Source organism: Chlorocebus sabaeus, chromosome X, assembly GCF_047675955.1.
Source record: "Chlorocebus sabaeus isolate Y175 chromosome X, mChlSab1.0.hap1, whole genome shotgun sequence".
Taxonomy (NCBI): Eukaryota; Metazoa; Chordata; class Mammalia; order Primates; family Cercopithecidae; genus Chlorocebus; species Chlorocebus sabaeus.
In genome coordinates, this window is record NC_132933.1 from 15,974,324 (window position 1) to 15,997,173 (window position 22,850).

General features: G+C 37.4%; 1 protein-coding gene across 7 annotated transcripts in view; it reads left to right on the forward strand.

The window, feature by feature from the left end:
- ATP11C (ATPase phospholipid transporting 11C (ATP11C blood group)) overlaps positions 1-22,850 on the forward strand; it is a 202,657-nt gene that overhangs the window by 100,380 nt on the left and 79,427 nt on the right. For all 7 annotated transcript variants that reach the window (XM_007992853.3, XM_007992856.3, XM_007992854.3 and 4 more), the window contains 4 exons: positions 4,462-4,581; positions 11,508-11,597; positions 13,982-14,062; positions 15,957-16,064. In XM_007992853.3, the coding sequence (XP_007991044.1) occupies positions 4,462-4,581; positions 11,508-11,597; positions 13,982-14,062; positions 15,957-16,064 (399 nt within the window). The remainder of the gene's footprint in view (positions 1-4,461; positions 4,582-11,507; positions 11,598-13,981; positions 14,063-15,956; positions 16,065-22,850) is intronic.

The following is a 22,850-nucleotide window of genomic DNA, read 5'->3' on the forward strand; positions in this document are numbered from 1 at the left end:
TCCTTTGGTCAGGTGTTTGAGAATTTCAGTAAATATGACCATAATTAAGCTTTAAAGGCAGAACAACACAAAATTCCCCATCAGTCTTGCTTCACTTCCTTTGGCAAAAGGAGGAGAGACAGCTTAATCACTTAAGTTGCAGTAAAAGCAAAATCTGAAAAGTGCAGTTTTAAGGATCATTTTAGAGTTATGATTGTAAATTACACATCAGGTTTATTCATCTTTGGTTGTTATAGTGGAGTGGGCTTGGAAACCTCAGCAATTTGATCACCGAATACATTGTAGTTATTTTAACCGAGAAGCTTAATACACTGGAAATGTTTCCTGGAACTGTAGTGATCTCCTCCCTGTACCCCCACCCCTTCAGCCCTAGTATGAAAATGCTGACTTCTGGGAGCCTTTTAGTAGACATCTGAAATTTTGATGAAATGTTCTTTCAATTTTGAATTTGTTTGGCCTTTTTAAGACATTATGCTGTTCAAAAATATTCCTGCTTCAGAGAAGAAAATAGCTTTGGACTGGAGCGTGGAGAACCATTTTAAATCATCATTGCCAGGTCTTCAGATTTTAATAAATTTTTTTGTTCATTTTTGAGCCAATACTTTTATTTGCTGTGGTAGCTTACAGAAAGCAGTTCGATGACCAATAAAAATAATGCTGTAACTGCCAGGGATTACATCAGTTTTAAGATTATTTGCTGATAATTCAAGTAGCTTTGCGTTATATCAGGGCCTGTAATTCTCATTATCAGTGATCTGAATAATTGATGGGAGATAACCGCATGCAAAATAAATTGTCAAAGGGAAATCTTACTTTGTGAGCAGCTTAAAATGGTTGGGTGGAACACTATTTGAGGGTTATTTGTATTTTTAACCTTTGGAAAGCAAATTGTTTATTTAAATTAAAGAAATAGTGCAAGATTATGGCTGGCATACTGAAAACTTGTAGGATGTTGTTTAAGGACAATCACTGTTTGAAAGAGTCTGTGGCAGTAATTCTCAACAGTGCTTACAAATTAGAATTGTCACCTGGGGAGCTTCCAGAAAAATTAAATATTAAATAAAAGAACAAGGCATCAGTATTGTGTTTAAAGCTGTGACCAGGATTAGGAGTCAAAGATCTATGGCTAACTGATAAATATAAGTCTTCTAGCACCTGGAAAGGATACAGAGGTAGGCTTTATTTCAGATCCTGTGCCAGCTTTTATAGTAACAGTCTTGTATTGAGGTCTCTATTTTTCTTCAGTTCTTATCTAGTCAGGTCTGGAGGCAATCAAGGAACAAATTTTGTTTCCAATGGCTTTTCATTTTTTTTATGACTAGCAAAGACATAGGATTTTCCAGTTAAATGATTACTCTGTTAGGTTTTTTATTGAGAGGCCATTTTGGAGTATAAATTACTTGCCTTTTTTTTTTTTTTTTTTTTTTTTACAGTATTCAGTTTATACTATGGAGGTATAAATTAGGAGTACAAAAGGTTGATTTTTATCTTGAGAAAGAAATTTACATTGCTTTCTCTGTTAATTCATATATTGTAAACATTTTTAAATATTTGCCATACTTTATTATATAGTGTGATGTGTCATTAAAATAGAGTCAGTACCAGCATATTTCAAGTTTTAAGAAATGCTGTTCTTAAGGACAATTGAATGGGAAGCAGTTCAGCACAGGATGGACTCCTAATGAATTACAATTCATTATGAGGTGCCAGGAATCACACACTCCCACTCCAGACTACACTGCGTGCCATCCAAATGGGAATTTTAAAAATGATTTCTACTTAACGTTTCTCTGCTTTGGCAAAGACACCTACATTATTCAAAATCACAGGAACTAACCACCACTGTTTTAACACTCTATATTGGCAGCAGGTGGGCAGTTATGGTGAAATTTATGTGAGTTCAACATTGCTATTTTTTATGTGAACCAAATATTATTATACAGTTGCAGGAAATTCCACCAGACATTGCAGTCTCATCAACTTTTAGGGTAAAACAGGCATGGAAAAGTCACCTACTTCATACTACCCCACCCCCAGTCTTCAGGCACTTCTCAACCCAAACCTGTTTAGGGTAAAGAGACTGTGCTATTTTGGAAAATGCTCAGAAGTAGACATTCTGCTGCTTCTTTCAGGCTTCTGTTTCATCATCTAACAGCAATCACTGCTGGGATCTGCACACACAAAACCCCAAACCTGCATAGTAATTTCAATCCATTTTCTCCAATTTAATGGAGATAGAGGTCATTTAGGCCTTTTTCAAAAAAGATCAGAGAGATAATATATGAGGAAAGCTCTTAGTAAAACTGGAAATGTCATTCAAATGTAGGGAATTCATAAAAATATCAGTGTGCCTAAAAAAATTGTATTGTTTTCTCCTTTTGTTCTTTGGCACAGATTGTAGAAGACAATTCAGTAGAAGACAATTCAGAATTGGGAAAGCACTAGTCCATTTTTGTTTTAAGTTAATCAGTGGTTGCTGTAATTGAGGGGAAAAATCTATATTGACAGCACACAACATATCCTACTTCACTGATTCTCTACCTCCTTTGCCTCTTTCCCTTTTCCACTTGTAGAATTAACTAAGAACTTGTATAAAAGGTAACTCTGCCTCATTTACTCTGCAGCCACTTCTTCCTTGTGTGAAAAACTAAACAGCCATATGAATATTAAAGGTTGCAAATTGCAGTGTATACGTGAACTTGGCATTTTCTGTAATTCAAATTGGTACATTATAAGAGTCAGGTCTGTTGTGGAGACCACAGAGAGGCCTTAACCTGCAACAGAAGGTTGGAGCTGGGGTGAAGCCAGATAAACTATACATCTGGCAGGTGCACACACTTTCACTTTTAAGTTTTACAAAATGGATATTATGGAAAATTTGGTGCTCTTATCAGTAAGCTGTGTCAGAACCTGTATATTACAGTTGCAAACAGAGAAGTAAGCCCCTAAATCAAAGCTACCACTTGGTAAAGATACTGTTTACTGGTTTCCAGGAACTGTGTGAAAATTTACCTCTGAATCATTTACTCTTAGCATGTGAAGGACCTTGGACAATCAGTTGTTCAAATGCCTTGTCTTTGGGCAGGCAGATAAATAACTAAGCTGTCCAGCATGGATACTTAACTGACTTTTTCCAGGTCTCCAGGGATCCCACAAATTCCCTTAGCACATGCCAGAGTAGCTTTCCAGAGTTATATACAGCCTGAATCTCTCTTCTACTTCAGTTTGTCCCAGTTACTTTTTGCATGATTCCTTGCAAATTTCGAAGGCAATACCATAAGCTTAAGTGAAAACGCAAGGCAAAGAGGTTTTATCTATACTTTGGGGTGATTTTTAATTTGTAAACGAAGAAATAATTTTCTACATACCATCTACATAAGATGCACAAATTCAGACTGGAGTACATTCAGACATTGTAGATAATTGGAAGACTGCAAGTTCTAAGTAGTCTTGCTTAAAATGATTACTTTGAGGGTGGGATTTATACCTTTGACCTTTAAATAGATCATTGAAAGGAAGGAAAATCTTTGTGACTACGTATATTAAAACATTTTAGGTTGGGGAATTATATTTCTAAAAAATAATGGGAATATATAAATGGATATTGGTTTCTGTCATACATCCTTTGACTTAAATATGTGGTAGTCTCAGATATGGTAATACAGTACCCTAAAAGGAGACTGTCCCAAATTTATATAAGAAAAGGGTATTATCCTGATTTAAGCGAAGAGAGTGAGGCCTCAGCAAAATTAAAGGGTGGGATAAAATAGAGCCCAATCTTGAAACTTGTAGATTCAGTGAGTCTACTTATTAAACATGTAAAATGGGCATGAGAAATATATTGCGTGAAATGGAACTTTACAACAATAAGACTCTGAGAGATTGCAAAATAAACTCTATCCTGTGAAGCCAAATAATTATAGTTTCTTTTTAGAAAAAGTTGATCATTTATTCAATAGAGGGAGCCATTCTATTTCTGACCTTTACGCTTACACACAATTATTTTGCGTTTAGAAGTAATCTGCATTATGCTTTCTGTTCTCTAGTAAGGTAGTTGAAAGGTTGTCCTCAGTAGTTGCATAATAAATGAAATATTCCCAGTCCATTCTTCTGAGTTAGTGTGTTGCTAGTGAAGGTTATGGTTAAGATTCATTTGGGCTGTGGATGAAAGAAAAATGATTGGCAGTAAAAATATTGTTTCTCTAGGGTACTTTCTTTAATCATTTTAGAATTGCACTGTTGACCTCAGAACAGTTGGTTCAAACAGCACTTTTACTAATCTTTACTATGTCAGCAAGTAAGAGCTTAGTGGATTTTGAATTCCCTAACAAGGTTTTCTCCTCTCCCTACTGCTTTCTCCCCAGATTATAGCCCAACATGCTTAGACAAGAATGCTGGACTTGGTAGAAGTGTGGAGAAATGTGATGAAAAACTGAATTTTTCCCCTTTTCTCTTGGTCAGTGTGCTGGAGAAGAGAAACGAGTTGGCACACGCACAGTGTTTGTTGGCAATCATTCAGTTTCGGGAACAGAAGCTTACGTTGCACAAAGATTTTGTGATAATAGAATAGTCTCATCTAAGGTAAGTTTTTGTTTTAATTCAATAGATGTTCATATAGTGAATCAGATAATGCATTTATTCTAATTTATGCTTCTGAGGAAACTGATGCATTTATATATGTGTACATGTATGTGCATGTATACGGATCATATACCAGCTATAGTAAGTATTCCTCTGAAAAACAGTTTTATTTAAAAAATCACTTTGTCTTGTTATAGGTGAAATCGCTTGCCTTCCATTATGATTCACAGTGCTTGTTGATTATGCGTATTACTTTAAACCTTAAAGTGTGCTAAAAATACTTATTATTTACTTGTGCAAAGCTTCCTGAATTACTCTTGAATGGATGAACTAGGATATAAATGATTTGCATTCTTTTGGAGAGAGCTGTCCTGGAATGTCTTCATTTGCATTTCTTTCTAGTTCTCCTGCCAACCCCTCTACCTCCCGTCCCACTTCTCAAGTATTAATACACTCCTTTGTCCCAAAGGGTGCATGCTGCTCAGTACACTGCTTCACCTGTGATCTGTTAAGAGTTAAGTCACTGCAGCTGTGTCGCCGTTTGACTCCCTCTTTCTTCAGCATAGTGTAGGACTAAGAGCATTGACCTGGAAGTTTGAACACCTGTATTTAAATCCTGGCCCAACCACTTACTAGTTGCGTCACCTTGGCCAAATTAATCGCCCTGATTCTAAATGTTCTCATTGGTGAAATGGGACTAATACTCTGTGAAACCACTTCTTATAGCTCCTAGTACCCAGTAGTCATCATTCTGCAAGTGTTACTTAGCTAGTCTTTACCTCTGGCTGACCAGGTTAGGTGCTAGGTTGGCCTACTGCCATCTCTTGTAGAATAGAAGAGATCTTGAAGATTTTCCTCACTTCCTCATGTGCCCTGGCAAGGCAGAGATAAAAGTTGGTGACATTTGGTTCGCTGTATACTTGTAATCACTTAGAACCTGAAACACAAAATTATGCCCTTCCTTACAAATATATGACATTTTGGTTTTCAAATATGCATTTAATTTCTCGTTTGGGTGGTGATACAGTAGTGATCATGTTTATCTGGGAGATTAACATGTAAAATATGGTCAGGACAGGTGAAAATTTCGTTGCCTAATGAACAGATCTGTCGGCCTATAGAACATTTTATTTTGGATAAAAATGTCTATTTCCTGTTAATCTTACACACTAGTGGCAGAAATTTTATTCTCAGCCAGAGGTTTATGTACTTGTGCCTAAAATAGTGAATAGTTCTTTTACTAGAAATTTCGACTCACCTTGTATCCAATTAAATGGTCTGTAGTCCTTTGATTCAGAATTGTGGACTTGTAGAGCTAAATGATCTTAAGAGGTTATCTTGTTCAACTCACTGACTTTACAGATGGAGAAACCAAGGCCAGAGAAATTTAGTCACATGGTCACCAAGCAGAGATAGTAATAAAACCAGGAGTAGAACTACTTTATAAGTTCTAGTTGCTCTGAATGAAGAGCCCTTTTTACATCATTGTGCTGTCTGGGTTCCTTCCTCATTTTTTTTCTTTCCTCTTGCATTGTACTTGGTATGGGGTGACAACTCAAACGCTAACTGCTATTGTTATTTGTGTTTCTGTGATTAGTATTACAAATCTGAGTAGTACTATTGATTTCCTCAGATTCATGTGTTTTGAATGTATGGGATACTGTCTCCTAAATGGAGGCCTTCAGGTCTACTCCGAAAAGACCAACAATGTCATAATTTGACTTTTTCTTCCTCACATTGTCTTGGCTGTTTGTATTTATACCAGAGTTTATAAAAAGATTATTTTTTCAAAATATACCATTTATAGAATACATTAGCTGCCTTCCAACTTTGTAGCAAGTGTTGATTTTCTTTCTCCACCCTTCAGTCATAAAAATAACTATCTTAATTGGACGCTGCTTTTATTTACAAATACCATTAGTAATGTGACATTATAAATGTTAAGGCAGGGAACACTGAAGACAAACATTTTGACCTACTTTAAATTTTATTTGCTTATAAAATTAATGCTTTTTTAATTTTTATTTTAAAAAATTTTTTTAGACAGAGTCTCGCTCTGTCACCCAGGCTGGAGTGCAGTGGCACGATTTTGGCTCACTGCAAGCTCCGCCTCCCGGGCTCACGCCATTTTCCTGCCTCAGCCTCCTGAGTAGCTGGGACTACAGGTGCCCGCCACCATGCCTGGCTAATGTTTTGTATTTTTAGTAGACACAGGGTTTCACCATGTTAGCCAGGATGGTCTCGATCTCTTGACCTCGTGATCCACCTGCCTTGGCCTCCCAAAGTGCTGGGATTACAGGCGTGAGCCACCGCTCCCGGCCTAACGCCTTTTTTTTTTTTTTTAAATCTCCTGGGATCACAAATACTTTCTTTAGAAAAATTTGGCCTCTACAGCCTCACAAACTTTAATGTGCTCTGCAGGGATTTTGGAAATCACCAGAATGTTGTAGCTGGTGCAAAACTTGGAAATTCCCTTCTTTAGCAAAAGGAGCATTGATTGTACTCTGCTGTAAATTTTAGGATCTTTAGTTTCCATCATATTTATCTGTTGTGTGTTTCTTTTTCCTTTAAAAATTTTAAAGATTTTTTTTAGAAATTAATTTTTTTTGTTTTGTATTTTTAGTAGAGACGGGGTTTCACCATATTGGCCAGGCTGGTCACAAACTACTGGCCTCAAGTAATCCCCCTGCCTCAGCCTCTGAAAGTGCTGGGATTACAGAAGTGAGTCACTGCACCCCGCCCTTTGCCCAGCTTTTAATGGAGTTGATTTTTTTTTTTCTTACTGTTTGAGTTCCTTATAGATTCTGGATATTAGTCCTTTGCCAGAATCATAATTCGCAAATATTTTCTCCCGTTCTATAGATTGTCTGTTTACTCTGTTGATTATTTCTTTTGCTGTGCAGCTTTTTAATTTGTTTATTTTTGGTTTTTGGGCATTTGCTTTTTTGTCTTCGTCATCAATTACTTGCCTAGGCTAATGTCCAGAAGAGTTTTTCCTAAGTTTTCTTCTGGCAGTTGACTGCTAACTTTATTATTACCTTAAATATCTGCTACTTTATTTTTACCTTTTTCTCTTTCTTTTTTGCTGCTATTCAGACACATTAAAAGTTATTTGGAGTCTTAAGTTCCTCATCAGCATTTTTAATGCTAAATCATCAGCATTTTTAATGATAAATTGGAAATCTTGGCTAAAACAACTGGTAAAAACAAGTAAAGTTCTAAAGCCTCCTTTTGCTTAAATGAAATAGTTGACTCTCAAAGCTGAGATTCTCTTCAACTTTCCTCCTTTGGGAAATTTGCTTAGTAAGTTTATAAGGTTTTGGTTTCAAATTAAATTAGATGATACATATTTGAGGCAGTGACCCACAACTTTTTCACTTAATTTCATCTTTAGTGACCACACTTGTGTATAGATTATTTAATCCACTACAAAGCATATATAAAATGCATTGTATGTACTGGGAAAGCTGGCGTTGTTTGTTTGTTTGTTTTTGAGACAGAGTCTCTCTGTCACCGAGACTGGAATGCAGTGGCACGCGATCTCGGCTCACTGCAACCTCTGCCTCATGGGTTCAAGTGATTCTCCTGCCTCAGCCTCCCAAGTAGCTGGAATTACAGGCGTGAGTCATCATGCCCAGCCCAAAGCTGGTGTTTTCTGTATAAGTAGTTTTAAACATGTTCTAAATGTCTGGGCTGCTTTTTAAGTTTATAGTTGCACTTAAAGATAGTATAAAAGAGGCCCGGTGCAGTGACTCACACCTGTAAACCCAGCACTTCGGGAGGCTGAAGCGGGTGAAGTTCGAGACCAGCCTGGGAGATGGTTCAAAGGAAAACCCCGTATCTACAAAAAATACAAGAATTGGCTGGGCGCGGTGGTTCATGCCTGTAATCCCAGCACTTTGGGAGGCCGAGGTGGGCAGATTGCCTGAGCTCAGGAGTTTAAGACCAGCCTGACCAACATGGTGAAACCCCGTCTCTACTAAAAATATAAAAATTAGCCGGGTATGGTGGCACACACCTGTAATTCCAGCTACTCGAGAGGCTGAGGCAGGAGAATCGCTTGAACCTGGGAGGGGGAGGTTGCAATGAGCTGAGATCACACCACTGCACTCCAGCCTGGGTGACAGAGTGAGACTCTGTCTCCAAACAAACAAACAAACAAACAGCAACAACAAAAATTAGCCAGGCATGGTGGTGTATGCCTGTAGTCCTAGCTACTCAGGAGGCTGAGGCGGGAAGATTGCTTGAGCCTGGGAGGCAGAGGCTGCAGTGAGCTGGGAACACGCTACTGCACTCCAGCTTGTGTGACAGTGTGAGACTCTGTTTCAATAAATAAATAAATAAATAAATAAATAAATAAATAAATAAATAGTGTTTACTGACGTCTCCAAGCAAGAACTAACTTGTAACAAAAACTGAATTCTCATCGTGTCTAAAAAACTGCTATACACATTTTCTTCTTGTGATTAACCTTTTTTTTTTTTTTTTTTTGCCATGGAGGTCATGCTTGAGATAACATTGTTTTTTTTTGGTAGCAACTGACCAAGCTGGAGAGTCTACTTTTTAGATAAACAGGTTAATTTGAATAACTTAATGTATATGGCTATAACTCAATTTCACTTTTAGTTAGAAAACTCTAAAAAGTAGACTTCTCTTGGTCTGCATTAAAATCTTACATTTGTATTATAGTAAAAAAGATGTACTAGAAACTAAGTTTACCTTTTAGGTAAACCAGTAGAGTAAATGGCTAGGGCACAAGTTTTAATAAAGATTTCTTGTATACCTTCTGTGTGCTAAACTATCATCTAGCTATCGTTCTAGGCACCTGTGGTAAGGCGACTTATGACATGCTCCCTGATCTCATAATAGCTCATGACTTGATGAAAGAGAGAAGAGGGCAGTCATTTCTTATGAAGGGAATAATCAGAATTCCTCAAGGAAGCAGTTCATTTAATAAAACAGTGGTAAACTAACAGTTGGGACTTAAAAACGACAACAACAAAAGTATTCCCTTTTGATGTGTTTATATCACTTTTTACAGATGACTCTGTCTGTAATGCTTATTTGATTAATTAAAATCTCTTTAATTTGGGAACAGAAGGGTAACATACCAGAAGCTCAGCCATTAGCCTATTGTTGGAGTTTAGCTTATTGTTTTAGAAAGTTGATTTTAAATAATTAGGATAGTTAAAAATGCTGGTCTGACCTATGTCATCTTCAAAGTGACTGGATCAGTGGTTTTGAGTGACTTCTGTTTTTGATCACAAGCTACCTTGGGAATCTCATAAAAAGCGTGGACTTCCTTCTCCCAAGTGATGCACATCCATGCACAATTCTGCATTTATTTTAAAATTATCTTCCCTAACGTACTTCTTGGACTCCAAGGTAGAACATTTTCTAAGTTGGTTATTGGTTGTAATGCAGCTGTTCTACTGAATATACTTGCCTCTTTTTGTCTTTTTTCTCAGAGGATTCCCTAAATTTTGAGCCTATAAGCCTTTTTAAACTGAAAGGTTAGTAAATTCCCGTATATTATATTGTGCTCTACAGGTTGGCTTTTCAGTCACCTCTTATTAAAGGATATGTTCTCACATATTATACAGATAATTGGGATGGGCTTTGGTAATTGGTAATAGGTAAAAGTTTCATGCTAAATTGCACAAGGTCAGAAGACGAGAACTCTTAGGCCAACTGTCAACCGCAGAACTCCCAAATATAAATTTAGCTTTTTAGGTTAAGAAACATTTCTTTCTTTCTAGATTCTGGTCTTACTAGGTCATCTGAAAAATTCAACATTTTTTGGTCACTTTTAAATGATTCAGTCCTTGACCCTAAGGTTTCAGGGACAAAGTATGGTTGACAGTTGGCCTAAGAGTTCTGCGTTTGACAGTTGGCCTAAGAGTTCTTGTCTTCTGACCATGTGCAATTTAGCATGAAACTTTTACCTATTACCAATTACCAAAGCCCAGCCCAGAGTGGTATGTTGTTGATTAAAATGAAAGCCCTCCATGGCCCAGGGTTGTGTATATACCTTCCCAGCTGTCATGGAAATTGGAGGTACTCATAGGGGACAGAATGATTCACAGGGGTATCTGTTAATGATCATCAAGACTCCAGAGGTTAGCTGAGCCAGAAATTAATGTGTTCATTCATTCCTCCAAATTATTTATTTATTTATTTTATTATTTATTTATTTTTGAGTCAGGGTCTCGCTTTGTCGCCCAGGCTGGAGTGCAGTGGCACCATCTCAGCTCACTGCATCCTCCGCCTCCTGGGTTCAAGTGTTTCTCGTGCCTCCGCCTCTCAAGTAGCTGTGACTACAGGCATGCACCACCATGTCCAGCTAAGTGTTGTATTTTTAGTACAGGTGGGGTTTCACAATGTTGCCCCAGGTTTTTTTTTTTTTTTTTTTTTTTTTGAGACGGAGTCTTGTTCTTGCTCTCTTGCCTAGGCTGGAGTGCAGTAGTGAGATCTCAGCTAACTGCAACCTCCATCTCCCAGGTTTAAGTGATTCTCCTGTCTCAGCCGCCCAAGTAGCTGGGATTACAGTGTGCGCCACCACATCTGATTGATTTTTGTATTTTTAGTAGAGACAGGGTTTCGCCATGTTGGCCAGGCTGGTCTTGACCTCCTAACCTCAGGTGATCTGCCTGCCTTGGCCTCCTAAAGTGCTGAAATTACAGGTGTGAGCCACTGTGCCTGGCCATCCAAATAATTTATTGTCTGCCTTGTACCAGGCACTGTGCTGAGTGTTGGGAAAATGTCTCTAAATATATGCTTATGTATATGTGTGAGATTTGGATTTCAAAATGTTGGACATACTAAATATCATTTTATATGATAATGTGGACTCAAAATCAGTCATTACTATTAAGATTTTTCAAGTTTCTTTCATAACAGTGTTCTTTTTTCTTCCTCCCTTACAGTATACACTTTGGAATTTTCTCCCAAAGAATCTGTTTGAACAGTTTAGAAGAATTGCAAATTTTTATTTTCTCATAATTTTCCTTGTACAGGTAAGAGCTCCTTAAACAGCCACTTAACTTTTAGAAACTTGATTGCTTTAAACAAATTTTCAATCTATTTCTAACTTTAAAATCATGTAATTAAAGACATTCCAGAGTTTATTATAATATGACTTCTTAAAGTAGAAACATAATATTTAAAGATTATCATTTTATAAATTTCTAAAGTTGCATTTTTACTAGAAAACCTGTTGAGATTTTGTTTCATTGTTACTTTCTTTGAAATTTTATGGATATCATATCTTTGCTCATCCTAGGACGATGTGTATTGTGTACTATTAAATGAAATGGAATATATCAAAATTGAAAATAGTTCAAACTAATAGTTTTATTTTGTTACATACCAGTTTCAGCCTAATTAGAAACTTCTCACTCATCTTCCTGATTACCATTTTTGCTCTCCCTCATTCATTTACTCACTTTAAGGATGAGAGCCTAGTTAGATCAATCTGCTTCTCCGTATTCTTTCTACTGTTTTGTGTTTTAAATTTTAGACAGTTTAAATTGCATCTTCCATCTTTAAATCTGTAAGCTATTAAAATCTTTTCGTCGCCATAATTACCCCTGATAATTTTACTACATTAAAGGTACTTTTTTTCTCATTTCATTTTTTAAATGAAGCAGGAAAATCCCATTGAAATTGCTCAAATTCCCTGTTGATGCTAAGTGCTTCTGTTTACCCACTTTGAGGCTTTGAGTAAATGGTACTGTAATTGAATTTAGCCTTGCTACTTAAAATCAATCTGGGATATAATATGGGCAAGAGCCTATTTTAATCCTGAATGATGGAAGATTTGAAAAGGAGCTCCTCTGGTTCCATAGTCAGATGTCTTACAGATACAGAATAAACTACCCAGAGGATTCTGCTTGAAAGAATCATGCTACTTGGTGGGCAGCGCATTTCATTTGAGTTCAGCAAACGTATACCACTCATCCACCTACTGTGTGCTGTGCAGTAGGACATAACAAAAGTGGTAGCAGGTACAATGAAGATCAAGATATAGCTTTTATCCTCTTAAGGAATTTATGCTATAGCTGAGAAGACCAGTCACATTAACAGTCATATATTCACTTAATGTAGTAAAGCCATTCAAGAAGCATGAACAGAATGCTTTGTGTATACAGTGTAAGTTATCATTTTTTTCTACCCAAGAGGAATTTGAGAAGGCTTCAGAGAATAGATGCTATCTGAACGGAGCGTTTAAGGATTAGAAGGGGTTTACCTGGCGGAGAATGCTGAACTGGTATTTCAGGGATAGGGAAGAGATTGCCTAAAGTCACAGAGCCATGTAGAAGCATTGCATACATGGAAGTATATGTTGTATCTACAACACAGGGTGTATGATAGAGGCAGGCCTGGTTGAGGGTTGGTGATGAGAGTCAACGAGTTGGGAGGGCAGATTGAACTCAAGATCATCCTCCTTAAATCTAGTTCTCTTTCAGTATTTCCTGTCTCAGTGAATGACAGTATCCACCTAGACATGCTAACCTGATACTTGGAAGACATCTTTAATAAGCACTTCTATCTGTTGCCATTTTTGCCTCCTAAATATTTATAGAACTTTTTTCCATGCCTGCCGCTAATACTCTAGTCCAAGCCATCATCTTTCACCTAGATTACAGCAATAGCCTCCTAAATAGACTCCCTGCCTTCACTCTTGTTCCCTATCTAATTCATCTTCCACAGAGCAGTGAGAATGATCTTTTCAAAATGCACTTCTGTTCATGTGACCTTTCCTTGCTTAAAACTTTCAAGGATTTCCTGCTATTTGTGGGATAAAGAATGAACAGCTTACTTTGGCCTAGAGGGCCCTGCACAGTCTGGCTCCTGCCTCCCTTTCCAGCCCCATCTCGCACCACACTCCCTCTTGCCACTGGCTTCCTTTATTTCCTAGAGACCTGCATATACTGTTCACTGTGCCTAGAAAACTACCTTTCGTCTAGTTAACTCCTGTTTGCCCTTCAGACCTCAGACTCTACACACTTGTTTTACTGTCTGATTTTTTCCTATAAGCTGCCAGCTACATGAAGGCAGGGACTTGTCTCCATCTTGTTTAAAGCAGTATCTTTAGAGCTTGGCTGATAATAGCACAAGGGCTGACAGAATGGTGCTCAGCAAATAGGTGGTAAGTGAATGGATATATTTCAATAAAGGGGTTAATCCAAGCTGGGATAAAAACTATGCTTGAATTTAGGACTATTTCTTTAACTAACTGCCATGTAGTTTGCTTTTGTTTTAATGAAAATTAATATTTACCCTACTACTGGAATGTGTTTTATCTATGTTTCTGTTTGAAATGTTTGCAGCATGTAAGTGCTGCATATGAGTTAATGACAAATTTTCATTTTACTTTCAATTTAATTTGTTTACCTAGGTCACAGTAGACACACCAACTAGCCCAGTTACCAGTGGACTTCCACTTTTCTTTGTTATAACAGTTACAGCCATCAAGCAGGTAAATTTCTTATTTACACTTCCACCTGCATTTCAGTCCAGGCTTGTTGGAATTGCATTATCAAAGGCTCTTTTTCATATTTATATACAGTGGGTAGTATCCTTTATGGATCTATTTTATATTTGGTTCCTCTTGAAAACCTATTAAAATGATAGTAAGGCACATCCTTCATGTATTTCCTTGTTTTCTCTTCAGTATCTGTGTGTGTGGGTGTAAACGTTAAAGAAAGAGCAGGTAAAAGGTACAGCCCAGTCAGGAAATAGGAGGTAGATTTTTGATGTACATTAATTGTTTCAGTGTGGTATGTCTGTGTGGAAAAACTCCCATTTTTATGGATTTTTTAAATTGTTTATGACTGTAGCGAGAACTTAAGGGAAGAATACTTTAATTTTCTTGTTTTTTCCTTATACTGCTTCAGGGGGTAGTAGGTAGAGGGGACATTTCCTGTTTTTTTGTCAGAGCTGATAGACTGCCACAGATTGTGATATGGATATCTTTGAAGTATTTTGAACATTTTGTATGCTAGTATGTTTGAAAAATTCCAGATGAAAATGGAAACAGGAAATTGGAGGTGAAAGGGTAGGTTAACAATGTTAAGCATGTTTTGTGTCAGTCCACAGCATCTGACTATTTACAAATATACTTTTAGATGATACTTAACAAAGTACTTTTTAAAAGGATACCAAAGAAGCTTGCAAAGCAAAGGTCTTCTTAGCAGTATTGGGAACAAGATTACCTTTCCTCATGGGGTTATCTGGTCTTACATCTTGCCTACCCGGAACTACAAGAATATTTTATCAAGTGTTCAGTTGCAAAATAAAGACTTTTGGAATGTTCTTTTCCTTAGACTGGTAGGATTATTTTCTTTAACATCATAAAATTGCTGGTTCCAAGAATAGCATGTATGGTTTTCAAAGGCTTTTTTACTGATTCATTCTACTCCCAATACTGGTTCATGTTAGGGCCTTTATTTCTTCACCAGTATCACAAAATGTACTCTATAAAGTGATAGCCTAGCATTGTCATAAAGAGGACAGAAGAAGAATGGATATAGCACCTGAGGGGAAAAAAGTGGGGGGAGGCGATGAAGAGATTTTTCCAACAGTTGTATTTGAAAAGGTACAGACATTATTACAACGAAAAAAGGCAAAGGTATATAAAAAAGGAGAGGAGGTCATGCTCAAACATTCATGAGCATCCTCCTTCTTTAATCTTTTGGCTTAAATCTACTTTAGGTGAGAAGTCCAAAGTAAAATGAGCCATTTAATCTTTCTCTGATTACTTTTAACTGTAAAAGATGAATACCAGTTTATATTTTCTTTTATCACCAAGTCAGTTGAAAAGTTTAGCTGTTGATCTCTAAAACTTATCATAGCTTCTCTGTTAAAACAATCCCAGCTTGCCTTTTATATTCTCTGTGGGTGAGAAATAATTAAAATATTCCCTCGGAGATGATTACTCGAACAGTTTACTACAGCATATACAAAAGATTATATGTAAGTGATTATGGCTATAAGAAAATACAAACTCAGGACAATCTTTTTTTCAAATTAAAAAGTAGGGAGAATTAACATTAACTCAAATAAGAGTACAATTAAAATAAATCATAGCCTTTCACACATGAAAAACAGTAAGTCTCCAGTGCTTGTGTTTTAATCATTAATGTTTAAAGAATGGAGAATACTTTTAACACAATAAAGCTATTTATCTAAGGAGTATTTTGAAAACGTATCTCAGATTTGCTATTAAAATGCGTAGCATTGTCTCTAGCATTCTGAGTTTAAATTAATGCTATAATTATAAATATTTGGTGTTGACTCATGGGAGGATATATAAATTTATTAACAGCGTTATTTCATCTGAACTCGATTATATAGTTATTTTTATGTTTCAGGGATATGAAGATTGGCTGAGACATAGAGCTGACAATGAAGTCAACAAAAGCACTGTTTACATTATTGAAAATGCAAAGCGAGTGAGAAAAGAAAGTGAAAAAATCAAGGTAGTTTTTCTTATTCCACTCCTTTTTTAATGGTAAAAATACACCTTTTAAAAGTGTATAATTTAGTGTCATTTAGTACTTCATAATGTTGTGCAACTGTTAACTCTATCTAGTTCCAGAACATTTTCATCCCCTAAAAAGGAAACCCTATACCCATAAGCGGACACTCCACATTTCTCCCTCCTCCCAGGCCCTGGCAATACTAACCTTCTTTCTGTCCCTATGGATGTATGTATTTTGAATGTTTCATATAAATGCGATTATCTACTATGTGTCCTTTTTGTCTAGCTTCTTTCACTCAGAATGTTTTTGGGGTTCATCTGCATTATAGTATATAGCAGCATTTCATTCCTTTTGATGACTGAATAACATTTCATTTTGTTGATTCATCAGCTGATGAACATTTGGATTGTTTCTACCTTTTGGGTATTATGAATTGCTATGAACATTGAATTACAGTTTTTGTTTGAACACCTGTTTTTAATTCTTTGAGGTATATACTTAGGAGGAAAATTGCTGGGTCATGTTGTAATTACATGTTTAACTTTTTAATGAACCACTAAACTATTTTCCACAGTGCCTGTAACATTTGTAACATTTTGTATTCCCATCAGCAACATATGAGACTTCCAAGGTAGTAGTATTTTTTTTTGACAGTCTCAGGCAATTATTTATTCCAGTTAATCATTATTTATTATTTACCCAGTAAGACCCCTGTCAAATAACATTTTCGACTTGTCAAACACTAATTTTTTGGTTCTCATTAGATTTTTTAAATGAAAAAATTATATTTTTAGAGCAGTTTTAGGTTCACAGGAAAATTGAGTAGAAAATACAGAGAGTACCCATAAACCCACTGTCCCCAAACACATTTTCTCTGGCTGTCAACATCCCACACCAGAATTGTTACAATCAGTGGACCTATTTTAGCACACTATCACCCAGAGTCCATAGATTATATTAGGAGTCACTCTTGGTGTTGTACATTCTGTGGGTTTTGTCAGATATAGGATACATATCCACATATCCTGCATTTGTATACATGTACATATGTATCCATAGTAGTATCATACCAGGATAGTTTCACTGCCCTAAAAATCCTCTGTTCTCTTCCTGTTCATTCCTTATTCCCCCCAACCCATGGTAACCAGTAATCTTTTTGCTGTCTCTATAGTTTTGCCTTTCCTTGGATGTCACATATTTAGAATCATACAGCCTTTTCAGATTGGCTTCTTTCACTTCGTAATATGCTTTCAGGTTTCTTCCATGTCTTTTTCCATGGCTTGATAGCTCATTTGTTTCTAGTGATGAATAATATTTCATTTTCTGGATATACCATAGTTTATCCATTCACCTACTGAAGGGCATTTTAGTTGCCTCCAAGTTTTGGCAATTATGAGTAAAACTGCTATAAACATTTGTGTGCAGGTTTTTATATGGACATACATTTTCAATTCATTTGAATAAATACAAAGAAGTGCTGAATTGTATGGTAAGAGTATGTTTCATTTTGTAAGAAACTGCCAAACTATCATTCAAAGTAGCTGTATCATTTTGCATTCCCACCAACAATGAATGGGAGTTCTTGTTGTTCCACATCCTGACTGGGTTTTGATGTTGTCAGTGCTTTGTATGTTGGCCATTTTAACAGGCGTGTAGTACTATCTCACTTTTGTCTTAATTAGCATTTCACTGATAACATGTGATTCAGACTTTCTTTTCATATGGTTCTTTGCAATCTGTATATCTTCATTGGTGAGATGCTGCTTAGTTTTTGCCCATTTTTTAAGCAGGTTGTTTTCTTATTGAATTTTAAGAGTTCTCCATATGCCCAACAATAGTTGTTTCCTCACATCTTCTTACAGTAATGATGGGAGGAATACTACAGAGTGGGAGGGTCACCAGTGTTTCACATAGAATGTCTTCCTTTTTCTACTTTTTCTTTTCTCTATTCTCTACATCCTGGTCAAGGGGGAACTTGTGCTGAACTAGGTTAGGTTAAGATCTGAAGTTTTCGAAACAGTTGTAGAAACTCAGCATTATTGATCAGCATAAGAACCAAAGGCAGACTGAGTACAGTGGCTCATGCCTGTAATCCCAGCACTTTGGGAGGCCAAGTTGGGTTGATTGCTTGAGTCTAGGAGTTGTAATCCATCCTGGGCAACATGGCGAAACCCTGTCCCTGCAAAATAATTAGCCAAGCAGTCCCAGCCACTTGGGAGGCTGAGGTGAGAGGATCACCTGAGCCCAAAAAGTTGAGGCTGCCGTGAGCCAAGATCGAGCCACTGCACTCCAGTCTGGGTGACAGAGTGAGACCCTGTCTCAAAAAACAAAAACAAAAACAAAAACAAAAACAAAAGGCTGCCTAAATGATTCATAGCATCCAGTCTGTTGTTCCCAGTACACTACGTAAAATTGCAAAGCAGGCAAAGTCCTCCTATATCTCTCCCGTTCTCTCATTTCCTCTTTCTGATTTTGTTGACATTCTACCCCACCCCCCTTTACAAAGGCCCCCATTTTTCACTTTCCCTCCACCAGGCTTCTTTGCCTTGAGGCTGAACTCAACCAGGTATAATCTTGATTAAATAAATGTGAAACTGTTGTGATTAAATTGTTGTGTGAGATGCTATTTGATGTAGCTGTTTCTGGAGTGTAAGTGTGTGGGAAGAGATGCTTATTAGCCAGCAGTCTCTAAATAGCAGATTGCTTGGCTGGGGAGTAGGGGGAAAGAGTTTGTTGAGACTCCTTTTGAGCAAGAGAGAGACTTGGTCTGCATCCTCAGTGTGGTGGGGAGTCTTTGAAGTGTTAAAGCCGGAGAGTGACTTGATGATTTTTTAAAATAAAACTGGAGAGGGGCAAAATGAAAGCATGGGCAAATGTGCAATCAGAGAGATATAGCTTAGGCAAAAAATGATAAGGGCTTATATTAGGATGATAGTAGTATTGATAACAATAATAAAAATAGTAGTCACCATTTATATAGTATGTAGTATATACCAGGCAACCTTTTTTACATTCTATTACCTCATTTAACCCTCAACAACAGCCATATGAAGTAGGTATTTTTATTATCCTCTCTTTACAATTGATGAAACCGAGGCATAAGGAGGTTAAGGAACTTGCCCACTACTAGTAAGTTGGAAAGCTGAGATTTGAAAAAAGCAAGCCTAGGTGTAGAGTCCATACTCTTAACCATAACTCTCTACTACCTGTTTAGATTTTAAGGGAAATGGATATATTCAGGATATTTTTTGGAGGTAGAATCATCAGAATTAGTGATTTATTGGATGTAGTGGGTGAGAGAAACAGAAAAACAAAAAAAAAGAATAATTGAGATAGCCTTCCTGGTTTTGGCCTGAGCGACTGAGTGAATTAGATAGTGCTGTTAAAGAAAATGCTGGTGCTTTTAAATAAGATGGGAAAGCCTAGGAGAAAAACAGATTTAGGGACAGAGGTGGGAGTGAAGAGAAATCAGGAATTCACTTTTGGCTATGTTAAGTTTGAGAAACCTATTAGACGTACAGTTGGAGTTGTCAATCCTGGAGCTCAGAGGAGATGCTTTAAATAGAAGTAGAAATTTGGGTGTCATCAGTCTGTACATACCATATGATGCCATGAGACTGGATGGAATGTCATACGGCATAGAGAATGAGACTTAGTAACAGGACTTGAGGAATTCCAGTGTAAAGACACTATTGTTTTTAATGGAAGGAGTATTTTTTGGCGTAAATACCGGAAACTAGACGTAGTAAGACACCTCTCAATCATATGTTATGCTTTAGTGCCAAATAGAAATGAAAGTTATGCTCTAGTACTTCAACCAATGAATCAACCAAGATGTATTGAAATATTGTGCTGAGTTCTAGAAGGGTTACAAAGAATGAAAAGAGATGGTTCATGCTCTCAAGAAGTTTTATAGTTTAACTTAGTAGTCATGCCACATAATGCTAAAAGAATAAAAATACAAGACGGTAACTGGTCAGAACCCAGTGAGTGCTTCTGAAAATAAATACTCTGAATTTAGAAAATGGGAATGAAAACAGTTTTCTCACATGAGATGGGCATGAAATAGATTGTAAAATTTAGAGAGGCAGAGTGTGAAAACGTACGGCTTGTGGCAGAGAGTGAGGAACAATGCTAAGAGGTAAAGAAGAAGCTCCTTGGGTAAAAATGAGGTGTTAGGTTAGATTTAGTTAAAGGAGTTTATTTGAACATCTTTTCTAATATAAATGTTTAATGCTGTAAATTTTCCTCCAAGTGTTGCTTTAGCAACAGCCTACAAATTTGGATATATTATGTTTACATTTTCAGTTAGTTTAATATTTTCTAATTTCTCTCTAATTCTTCCTCGGTTCATGGGTTATTTAGAAGTTTGTTATGTAATTTCTAAATATTTGGAAATTTTCTAGTTATTATTATTATTTTTTGAGATGGAGTTTCGCTCTTGTCACCCAGGCTGGAGTGCAGTGCCACAGTTTTGGCTCACTGCAACCTCCGCCTACCGGATTCAAGCGATTCTCCTGCCTCAGCCTCCCAAGTAGCTGGGATTACAGGCATGCGCCCCCATGCCTGACTAATTTTGTATTTTTGTTAGAGATGAGGTTTTACCACGTTGGTCAGGCTGGTGTCGAACTCCCCAGGTGATCCACCCACCCCGGCCTCCCAAAGTGCCGGGATTATAGGCGTGAGCCACTGTGCCTGGCCTAGATACCTTTTTGTTATGGTTTCTAATTTAATTCCATTGTGTTCAGAGAGCATATTTTCATTTCCTCATTCATACCCTTTGTGTTATTGTTGTCATACGTTTTACTTTTACATATTATAAAGCCCACAATATGTTACTATTTTTGCCTGTGAGTTGTCTTTTTTGGTAATAGAATGTATAAAATAAACTTTACCATTTAACTTTTTTTTTTTTTTTGAGACAGAGTTTTGCTCTTGTTGCCCAGGCTGGAGTACAATGGTGCGATCTTGGCTCACCGCAGCCTTCGCCTACTGGGTTCAAGTGATTCTCCTGCCTCAGCCTCCCAAGTAGCTGGGATTACAGGCATGTGCCACCATGCCCGGCTGATTTTTTTGTGTTTTTAGTAGAGACGGGGTTTCTCCATGTTGGTCAGGCTGGTCTTGAACTCCTGGCCTCAAATGATGAACGCCCCACCCCCGTTCCCTTGCTTTTTCTCCAGTGGTAGACTGCTGTTTCTTGTTTGTTACTCAGTTACTCAGTGTAAGGCTCTTGGCGGGAACAGAATGGTGTCTTGGTTTTCTCGTTCCAATCTCAATATTAAGCAGGCCATATGCACCAAAGCCTTAGGGTAAGACTTTCTCAATATTCCTGCCCCCGCCCCCATAGTAACTGAACTTCTACCTTGTATCAGTGCCAGGTTCTTGGTATGAATAGGTTTCCTGTCCCATTCCCTGTAGCAGGTCCCATCCCCTGTAGCAGGTCACTTTTGTTTCTACCTCTCCTCTAACAGTAGTGATGTTTCCCCGAGACTATGCCAGGGAAGGTTTTCTGCCTTTCTCCTAGATGCAGATGGGGTTTGCTTAATATGAGAAAGGGGTCCGTGATTCTGGCATGTTATTTTTTTTTTTTTTTTTTTAATTTATTTATTATTATTAAACTTCAAGTTGTAGGGTACATGTGCACAACGTGCAGGTTTGCTACATATGTATACTTGTGCCATGTTGGTGTGCTGCACCCATCAACTCGTCATTTACATAAGGTATAACTCCCAATGCAATCCCTCCCCCCTCCCCCCTCCCCATGATAGGCCCCAGTGTGTGATGTTCCCCTTCCCGAGTCCAAGTGATCTCATTGTTCAGTTCCCGCCTATGAGTGAGAACATGCGGTGTTTGGTTTTCTGTTCTTGTGATAGTTTGCTGAGAATGATGGTTTCCAGCTGCATCCATGTCCCTACAAAGGACACAAACTCATCCTTTTTTATGGCTGCATAGTATTCCATGGTGTATATGTGCCACATTTTCTTAATCCAATCTGTCACTGATGGACATTTGGGTTGATTCCAAGTCTTTGCTATTGTGAATAGTGCTGCAATAAACATACGTGTGCATGTGTCTTTATAGCAGCATAATTTATAATCCTTTGGGTATATACCTAGTAATGGGATGGCTGGGTCATATGGTACATCTAGTTCTAGATCCTTGAGGAATCGCCATACTGTTTTCCATAATGGTTGCTACAGCTGAGGATCCTGGCATGTTATTTTTGTGCCTGTTTCTTCACAGCAGTCAGTCATCACCTGTACGCCTGTACCAGTGAGAAAGGTTCTTTTAGGTCTCCTGCCCGTATGCTTTCTCATGAACACTGAGTAGAAGCCTCTAGAGAAGAGCTGGTGAATGGTTGTGGTCTCTTCTTGTCTCCCAGGCTTGTAGAGATTCTGAACTGTCATACTAGCTCACACCCAGTCTTTAAGAATTGGTTAAAAATCTAGTTGTTTTCTTCTTACCCACTTTCATGGTAGCTGTCTCTCGTCTCTTCCTTCTATGCTTGGTCAGTTATGAAAGAGTTCATCTGTCCTGTCTCTCCTCAGAAACACTTGTTACCCTTTGAAATTCAGTTCACTTGGTTGCTTTGCAACCTCAACTCTCTGATGGACTAAAAAATACATATTATTTTTTAGATTATCCATTTTTTCCCTAATGTTCGTAATGGGAAGTGGTGATGTTCTATTGTGGCTTTTAAAATGGTAAATAGACCTCTAGAGTTCATTGTCTAACTAGATCATGTTATTCCTTGTCTTTAAAAGTCCTGTACCTATCCTTTTA